General features: G+C 29.2%; 1 protein-coding gene across 2 annotated transcripts; it reads right to left on the minus strand.

The window, feature by feature from the left end:
* Positions 1 to 1,989: 1,989 nt before the first annotated feature.
* On the minus strand, positions 1,990 to 8,633 carry LOC107026726 (2-isopropylmalate synthase A-like). Of its 2 annotated transcripts, XR_003579737.1 has the most exons (9): positions 8,297 to 8,633; positions 7,700 to 7,964; positions 7,413 to 7,626; positions 7,104 to 7,184; positions 6,350 to 6,442; positions 6,191 to 6,277; positions 3,975 to 4,075; positions 2,414 to 2,499; positions 1,990 to 2,286 (listed from the first exon to the last, which is right to left on the minus strand). XR_003579737.1 is itself a non-coding variant. In NM_001323449.1 (8 exon segments), coding segments are annotated over 8 exon segments (1,185 nt in total). In that variant the 3' UTR covers positions 2,483 to 2,492.
* Positions 8,634 to 10,284: the final 1,651 nt, after the last annotated feature.

The raw sequence follows: 10,284 nt of genomic DNA on the forward strand, positions 1-10,284 counted from the left end.
AACGAAGGTAACCACACATCATAAGAAAGAACGGACGTGATGGAATTTTTCTGTTCCTATCAAGACAAGTCAAACCTAATAAAATGAAAGAAATACAAAATGAAACTATAACAACAAAAAGTTGGAAAAATACTCATATTAAGAACACTCAACATCAATAACACTCATCGGTAATGACCTTTACATCAATACTCGCCGGCAATGACCTCCTCATCATCAACCATTAAAAGTCTCATTACGGTGCTTAAAATCAATACAAGCAAGAGATTTCACAACACAAGGAATTGACAATCACTTAAGCTAATCAAGTCCACAATAATGTCATGGAAACATTTCATCAATCATCACATTTGGGTTCACAACAAGACAAATTCACTAAAGTATTATGATCAATACATTTCCTTTTCATTTAACCTATTTTATTTATTAAGATTTATCAAGTGGAAGATGAACCCATCACCTTATTCTCATTCTTCCTCAACACACACAATGAAGGAAATACACTAGATTTACAAGGTTTAGGAGATCACTTGTCTTAATTCAATCTACTAGTTAGCCCAACACTTTAGTCTTCCTCTTCCAAACAACTCCAAAGTCACACAATCTAATTCAATCAAGTATCTACAATAAGAATCCGAAAATAACAATACTCAATTCAAACACTTCGGAAAAAATTGGTCAATGAAACTCAAAAATCCAATTCCATAAATGAAGTTCAAATAAAAAAATCTTTACTTGAAAACATTACCCAAGTCATTTGGAACTCATTGATGAAAATCATTTTGAAAAAGAATTAAAAATTAGTCCAAATCACCATTTCACTAAATTCATGGGTTCTTGAAGAAAACCCCAAACTAATCATTTCAAAACCTTGATATGAACACTTAAATTCATAATAACAATGTTTATATAAATAAAGATTTAAGATTAGAAATTGTTATCCAAACATTTCTTTTCAAAATCCTTGTTCAAAATAGCCACAACAAAGATCTCAAAACTAAAATATAGTGAAACAGAGTTGAAACCACAATTTTTAGAAAATATTTTGTCCAGGGATCCTCCGCAAACACGGACCCCTGTTCACCAATGTGGACGGATAGCTCATAAAAAGCTCCGCTAACACACCCCTACCTCCACGAACACGGAGGTCAACACACATTAATCCCCCACGAACCGACCAATACTCCGCAAACGTGGGGGCCCAATACACTATTCTCTGCGAATGCGGTCACAAGCTCCGCGAACGTGAAGGGTTGATATCAGCAACACATATGAGAAAATCAACCAACACAAAATCCTCCAAATGAATACTCGAGATTTGTTAAGAACCATGTACACATAATTCATATATGCAAATTCATTATACCCGATGTTTAGGACCTATCAAAACCATAGAAATACGAATCAGAGGTACCGTTGACCCAGAACTCGTGAAAGTCACAAGAAATGAACATAATACCTAAAAAGGCCAAATCAAGTTCAGTACCTCTACAAATTCAATCATCACCACACCTAGGCCTGAAATCATCCCTCCGAGTCCAAAGAAACTCTCAAAATACCGATCAGAGTATCCAAACCTCAAATGTTGACAAAAGTCAATCCAAAGGTTTTTCATTTCATAAATATCCAACTTAGGTTCTCAATCCTCAAACAACTCCAAGTATAAAATCAACAAATCTCATAGACCAAATTCCACAGTTTCGGACTAATGGAATCGACGGAATTTCACTCTGACACTCAAAACTTTAAAAGACATAAAAAATCACTTTTTAACAACTTTAATCTTTTGAACTCAGAACTTACGAAAACCCACAACTTTTTACCTAAAGTTCCAAAACAACTTTTATAACTTAATGAGAAATAAATCGAGGTCAATATCGGGAGGGAAGAATAGTAAACTATCAAAAATGACCAACTGGTCATTACATTCACTTGGGATCAACAATAATTTCCAAGTGTTGATCATGTCCGATGTGTAGGCTCATAGCATGACACAAACTTCCTTCCATCATTTTTATAACATATATACGTCTCACTAATCAAATTTTATTCTCAAGTAACCCATAACCTGCCTCAGCGCCAGACTACTATCTTATTAAAAATACAACAAACATAAGTTTAAACTCATGGTTTCGAAAGTACAAGGGGTTCAATACTAAGAACATAAACGATTGAGTTCACCTAAAAGTGTTCAAGAAAATTTAATACATCAATTAATGTAGTACAAAACCCTTGGCTAGCTACTTTAACATTAGATAAGCTCTTCCATCAATAGGTGACAAGTTCCTGTATCATATAATACGTTCATTAACAGTATCCTTTGCATAAACAGAAATTATAGAACTATTGTTTTTCAATCTGAGCTAATTAATTAAAAAAAATAACAAAACAAACAGAAAGTAGTAGTATTTACATGTATATATCTCCAAGTTTTAAAGCAATTTGAGGCTATATAGTTTCGTCCAATATGAGTGCTCTTAAATCATCATCTGTTATATTCTGAAAAGATAGATGTAGAGAAAGATAAATATGTAAGAAAACAAACATATAAACAACAACAATATATACCAATGTAATTTCATAAATGAAATCTATGGAGGATAGGTTCGTCTCAACGAGTTTAGGGGCCTAAAATAAAACTTCATAGAGAGGCCTTTATAACATACGCAATTTAATCCTATACATGGGATTGGAGAGGTTGGATATAAGTGAAAATTAGGAACTAAGAATGTAAACATGAATGTAAAGTTTCAAATAAAATAATATAAGGTTAGAATAATAAATCCTGACTCAAAATTTTGATAAGTTTCTATAATAGTATTAAAACAGTATTGTGCTGAATTTGATAGGTCGATATAATGATATTAATATAAAATTGATTAGTTTTATGCTTCAAATTTGAAGAAGACACCAAAAAATAAATTTGATCTGTTTATGAACACACAACAATGGATTTTGCATAATGTGGAAGGTTTGACTGTTTGAGATGCTTTAAAATATTCAATTATGAGAGAATAAAAACAATGAAATGAAAATAAGAAAAGTATATATAAGAATGTTGGTTCATGATAATCGTCAGAATATAAATGAGGCAACAATACAGATAGTCAGATAGAAATGATGGTACGATTAACTAACACTATTCCATTTCTCAATTGATCCCTATATGAGGTAGAAAATTATTATATTTTTTTATCAAATAATTTCTTTTCTATATATATATAGAGAGAGAAAGTAGAGACCCCAAAATAAATCGAAGCCCCAAGCAATTGCTTCAGTTATCTCATTATCGAGACAACCCTAATAAAGAATAAAATATAAGCAGATCTTGTTTCTACTTTCCTGAAGTAGAAAAGTTATTTTTGACATATACTTAGTTTGTCAAAAAACAAAAGAATTAAAAGTATGAAAATAAGAACAATGCAATAAAGCGAAAAGAATAGTAATAACAATAGTGCATCGTACCGATATCAAAAAATCAAAACTATTGAGACGGTTTCAAAAAATGTAATTTGGATCATATAAAATTAACTAAAAAAATAAGGAAAAATGACAGAAATTCCACCTTTAAGTTCTCTTATTGTACCTATTAGTTTTATAAATTTCCAAAATTCTTCACTTTCGCGCATCAGATTTATGTATCTCACGCATCATATCAATGTATCAGCACATCAGATTAATGTATCTCGCGCATCAGATTATTTTTATCACGTATAAAATGTACATCACATTAGTGTATCATATATAAAATATAATGTATTTTATTCAACAATTAATTAATCTCGAGCATCGGATTAATGTATCAACGATTATATTATTGTATCAGTTTGAGGGATTTCTGTAATTATAAATTTATAAGGGACAAATAATAATTTTGTCTTAAGAATATGTGATTTCTATCCTTTGCCCATAAAATATCATGATATAAATAATTGATCGAACTGAATCACAACGTTATTATAATCAATGCGTACCTGAGTTTTCCCAATTTAATACCGTGTTCAGTAGCACGAATAAATCCAACATCTTCAGCAGATATAAATTCATATGTTCCTCTGTTCTTTAACATTCCATCCTAAATTCAATATATAGAATAACACACACACAAAAATAGAATAAATTCAAATACCTTTTTAATTAGTTTAATAAGCTTTACATACATAGTTTTCTATGCTTTTTTATTTTTACAACTAAATTCTTAAGATATTTAAATTGGGCGGAAAAATACCACATGTTCTTATTTAATTTGTCATTTTGTTGTGTGGTCCATAATTTTATAATATACATTTTAAAATTTTGGCCAATTGTTAAAACAAATCTATCTATTCGATTGTTGTTGTGTCATTTGATGATTTTTGAAAAGGTCTTATAACTCACCTTGGATTTATCTTTATTTGTTAGTCTATCTGTTCAAACTCAGACTCTCTAGACTTTGATTCCTCGTTTTGTTAAATAAATATGTCACATTAGGATTAGGGATGGATTCAGAATTTTCATTCAGAGTGTTCGAAAAATAAAAGTATAAATGTGTAAATAAGCCAACAAAAGTTTTTCAAGGAATGTCACACATAGTTTCAAAGGAACTTATTACTGGACTATCTCATTTTTCTTGTCATTAAGGGGGTTTAAAATATATATATTCACATAAATACAGAAATTTTACCTTATATATACGATGTAATTTTTTACCGAGTGGGTTCGGGTGAACCCCCTGGATTAAGTATGGGTCCGCCCCTGATTAGGATAGGGCCGACTCAACGGGGCCGAAAGTGAGATTTAAGAAAGGAGCTCTAATGTTTTATTTTTTTCATCATATATACTTTTATTTAAAATCTAATTTTCTAGCTATTTTATATGCGAAGTCATTAGGTATTATTTTATAATCAATTTGTTTTAAAAATTTCTTTTTCGAATGATTATATAGCTAATTCATTCGATCTCTCTTAAGACATTGTTAATCTTAAAGAAGATTTAGAGCCCATTTAGATTGTCTTAAAAGTCTGTGAAACCTACTTTTAAGTCAGTTTTTTTTTTACTTTTGGAAGTGTTTGACATATAAAAATTAACTTGAACCAAGTTTAAAATGACTTAAAATAAGTTATGAAGTGTTTGACTAGATAAAAGCTGACTTAAAATAAGTCAGAAACAAAAAGTAGGTCTTCCCCTACTTTTTATTTTTCGCATAATACATAAAATGTGTCCTTTAATTTGGCTTCAAATCACATTTATGCTCTTCAACTTTGGATGTGCACAAATAGACACTTAAACTTGTATAAAGTTGAACAAATAAACACACATGTTCTACATGTCATCCTACATGTCATTTTTTGTCCTACGTGGTGTCTTACGTGTATTGTGTCATGTAGGACTCATGTGTTTATTTATTTAAAAGTTGAATAGTTAAAGTGCCTATTTGTGCATTATGAAAGTTCGAGGTCAAAGTTAAAATTTGAAGTTAAGTTTAGGGTCCAATATATGTATTATGCCTTTATTTTTTGACTTAACAATCGTTCAGTTTGACTTTTTTATTTTGACTTAAAAACTACTTTTTAGACAATCCAAACGGGCTCTTGATCAATTTTAATTTCGAAAAAACTTCTCTCGGCTGAGGCAAGGTTACATGAACTGTTAATTATTCTATAAGTAATATGTGTATTTGAAAATAATCAATTTTTTTAATTGATTGAGTATTTTCATTAAATTATTATCTTCTACTAGCTAGTATTATTTCCCTGAACACTTTTAATTCAAAAAATAAATGTAAACCATCAATATCAGAATAACTATTACGTGTTAAAGAAAGTTCAAGGTTAGGACAATATTTTTTAAATTCTCATCATCTAGTGATCTCAATATTTTACCACTAAATAAGAAATCAAAAATATTTTCATAGGCTTCAATTAATTCAAATCTATTTTGAAGTGAAAAAATTGTTTGATTTACTCTACGTATATAAACAATCAACTCTAAAAGATTCTTCACAAGGAACTCTGTGACTTTGTTCTCATCAAATTGTTTCTTACGAAATTCAAATTTATTTTTATCTCATATATAATTTCCTATTAGAAACCATAACACTCTTAGTATATTATTTTTTTTAAAAAAATAACGTATATAAATAAATTTTTTTTAAAAATAGGGGCCCAAAATATTGAATTGAAAAATATAGTATTCACTAAATAAAATTGACCTGATGAATTCCACTTTCATGAGAAAAAGCATTAGCGCCAACAATGGCCTTATTTGGCTGCAACTTAAGCCCACTATATTCCTCTACCTGAATATACATAACAACAATATTATTATACGCATAATTAATTTTAACCACTAAAATACTATATATACATACCATGTTGCTTGTTGTGAATATATATTTTGTATTAATCCCAGTATAGACACCACCTAGTACTTCCTCTCCACGATATTTTATGGTCATTACTATCTATACAAAATAGAAATAACAATAATATTAATTAGCTAGAGATAGATTAACATTTTATTATATATATAAATAATAATGAATAATTTTCACATATAGCAAAAATAAAAATTATAGATGTACGCTATAGATATATATAGTTTGCTATGGAGCTTTTGATTTGTATAATTCGCCACATCATCTAATTTTATACAAATTTTTCAGATTTGCATTTGAGCCTGTTTGGATTGGCTTTTGGCTTATGACTTATAAGTCAAAAGTTAGAAGTTATTTTTGTTATTTTGACTTTAAAATAAGTGCTTCTAAGCATTTTTTTACATTACCCAAATACTTTAAAACTGCTTAAAAATTATTTTGACTTAAAAACACCTAAAATAAGTCAATCCAAACAAGCATTAAATTCATTTATATATTGTAATTGTAGAATAAGATTTGTATTTGCATAATTATAAGTGTATAAGACGAAAATATATGTATTTATATTTGTATACACTTTTCTCTCGTTTTTATATAAACACAAAAATATTTTTATAGATTTTATACTGAAATATAAAAAAATGACTAATTATATACCAAATCAGATGACAAAAAAAAATATTTAATGCAAATTACAATTAAATTAAAATAAATTATGGATATAACATTAAAGGTTTTTCTCTCTCACCTCTTCTAGAGAAGCATTTCCAGCTCTTTCACCAATACCATTGATGGTTACATCTACTTGTCTTACTCCTGCACAAATTCCCTAAATTGCATCGAAGTATCAGAGTCAAACTAACGATATGTATTTTTAGAAATGAAGTATTCTATTTGCTTACTTTTAACAGTCATGCTGCATTTTTCAAAAGTCAATTTGATTAATTTTCAAAATACATTATTTTAGTCAAAATTCTTATTATTTGACTCTAAAAAAAGAAAACCATGACAACTAAAAGTGGACGATGGATATAGTTAAAAGCTAACAAATACATACAGCTAATGTGTTGGCAGTAGCAAGTCCAAGATCATTGTGACAATGTACTGCAAGGATCACATTTTGGATTCCTAGGGTATTGGCTTTTATGTCAACAATTAGTTGTGCAAATTCATTTGGTAAATTGCATCCAACAGTATCAGCCACACAAATGCATGTTGCTCCAGCTTTGATAACTTCTTCAATAATATGGTAAACAAAGTCCTTATCAGATCTGACAAAAAATAATAATAAGTACATACATATATATATATACACCATATGGTAAAAATATAAATATTACAAACCTTGTAGCATCTTCCAAGCTAAACCTAACATGCTCGAACCCAGGACTTGTTGCATAAGCCACCATGCTCCTTGCTCTCTCCACAACTTCTTCTCTACCCATATTCAATTTATACTTCATATGCATATCACTTGTCGCGATAAACATATGAATCATCGGTGTCTTTGCATACTTCAAACCCTCCCAAGCTCTATCGATATCTTCCTTAGTAGATCTCGCCAAACCACAGATCATCGGTACATATCCCTCTTCATCTATGTTATTACCTGTTTAGACATAGTATAATTAGAAGTATTTCACTATAATATATATACTATTACTAATTATACTTTCAAAATATTACATATCTTACCACTAGATCTTACACTTAGATACATGTATTTTTTTGGGTGGGAGGAGAGAGAGATTCGTATATATATATATATATATATATATATATATGTATCCTAGATACACATGAATCACACTAGATAATTTGCATGTAACTGGATACAAATACATGGAAGAGTGGCGAGGCAGATTTGTTACAGATACATGCGAAATATAATAGTAGTATTAAAATTTGAAATCATAAGATGGAGATATAATTAAAGATTACCAATTTTCTGTGCTACCAACTTTACAAGGTCAAACTCAGCCTGGGAGGCAGCTGGAAAACCAACCTCAATAACATCAACACCAAGCTTAGCTAGCTGACATGCAATTTCCATTTTTTGTTTAGCAGTCATGGATGCACCCGGGGCCTGTTCTCCGTCACGAAGCGTCGTATCGAAAATCGTAACGTAGTTAGGGTCAGATAATTTGCCTCGTTGAATATTTGAGCAACGGATACCATATGAGGAATGAAAATTCCTTTTGATTGGAGGCACACTATTGTTTTTAGAATGTAATGAAATGTAATTGCCAAAGGAATAATTTGCACAGAGAGAAGTCATTTTTTCAATAGAGTTGTCTATGTGTTTGGCTAAGATGGAGTAAGCGTTAAAATGGAATAAGGGTAAGATAAACTATATATAAAGTGTCAAAAATGAAAAATTGGGACAAATTTGAGGAGTTATATGTGTTTGGCCAAAATTTTAATAGAGTTGTGTTTGGTGTGAAAGATAGAGTCGGCAAGGTAGGCAATTATTTATGACTAGTGGACTATGGTTAAAAAAACAAATACATAATATAGATTTGATGGAAGAACATGCATGATTATTAAGCATGAAAATTTGACGTTTGGGTGATAAATATAAAGGGCAAATACAAAAACATATATCTAAACTTGTTGGGTTTTTTTTCCAGGTACCTTAACTATGTTATTTTTCAATTGAATCATTGAACCACCCATAATTTGTTCCTTTTAAACACTGTTGGCTGATGTGGAACCAGATTTTGTGAGGGGTATTGACACAATATACATATGTTGTTCCAAAACTCATTAGCCCAATTGATAGTGAAATTGTTCGAGAATAATTGTGTTTTACTTCAAGTCAATATTTTGGGGTTAAAAAAATTTTGCATTATAAATTTATTCGTATATTCTTGATCAGGTGGTAAAAGTTCATTATCTATTTAGAAATAGGATAGGTATCCGCATGAATGATCCTATAATTTTGAATTATGCCACATGCATGCACATATCATTAATAAAATTATTTATGTTTTATCATCTTTTTAGAATTGTGCAAAGCACAAACAAATTTACTAATGTAAAATACAGTTTAAATTCATAATAGTTACCCAATTATATAAAAGTCAAGAGGTTGAAATATAGAAGTGTTGCTTTGTTCCTTTGCTCTTGAGAATAGGAATTAGAATTATGGCAACTAAAACTAATAGAATGAAAATGTCATATGATTTCGGATCTCAAAAAGTTTTTGGCCAAAATATATGTTATAACTTATATGTATTTTAGAATATTTTTATTCTTCGACGCATTAAAGAACTATGTCCTTAAATTGAACATCCAGTTAAAGAATTGAACTTATGAAAAAAATTATTTATGTCCATATCTAACTAAATATACTCGTAATTGATTATTAAAATATTTTTTAGAGGATAACACTAACTAATTTTATTAAGTGCCAAAAACACACGTAAACAATTTTTTTTTTAGTTTCATACCTATGTGAGTTTCATACCTAAACTATCACTTTTTAGTTTGAAAAACGTGACATTACACATGGATAAAATATTCCAGCATGACAAAATTAAAATAATATACTATTAATATTATTAAAAATTAAACAATAAAATATTACTATCTAAAAAAAATTAAAAAAATTAAATTTTAATTATTTTCTAAAAATAAAATTGATATTATTTTATTTTTTACAAATATAGAAATTCTACCCCTTCCTATGTAATCCTCCGTTCTTAATTTTTTTTTTCTTTTTTACATTTCTCTCATTTTGTATTAGATATGTACGCACATATATTTTTAATAGTGCGAATATAACATAAATAAGTAAAAAAATTTAAAATGTCTTGCGGCAGCAAATAAATAATATTTTTGATATCTATATATCTAATACAAAATGACAAAAATAAAGTTGGAAGCGGAGAGTTAAGTGGGCAATCTAAATTAGTATTTGAGGGTGG

Source organism: Solanum pennellii, chromosome 8 (genome assembly GCF_001406875.1).
Source record: "Solanum pennellii chromosome 8, SPENNV200".
Lineage (NCBI taxonomy): Eukaryota > Viridiplantae > Streptophyta > Magnoliopsida > Solanales > Solanaceae > Solanum > Solanum pennellii.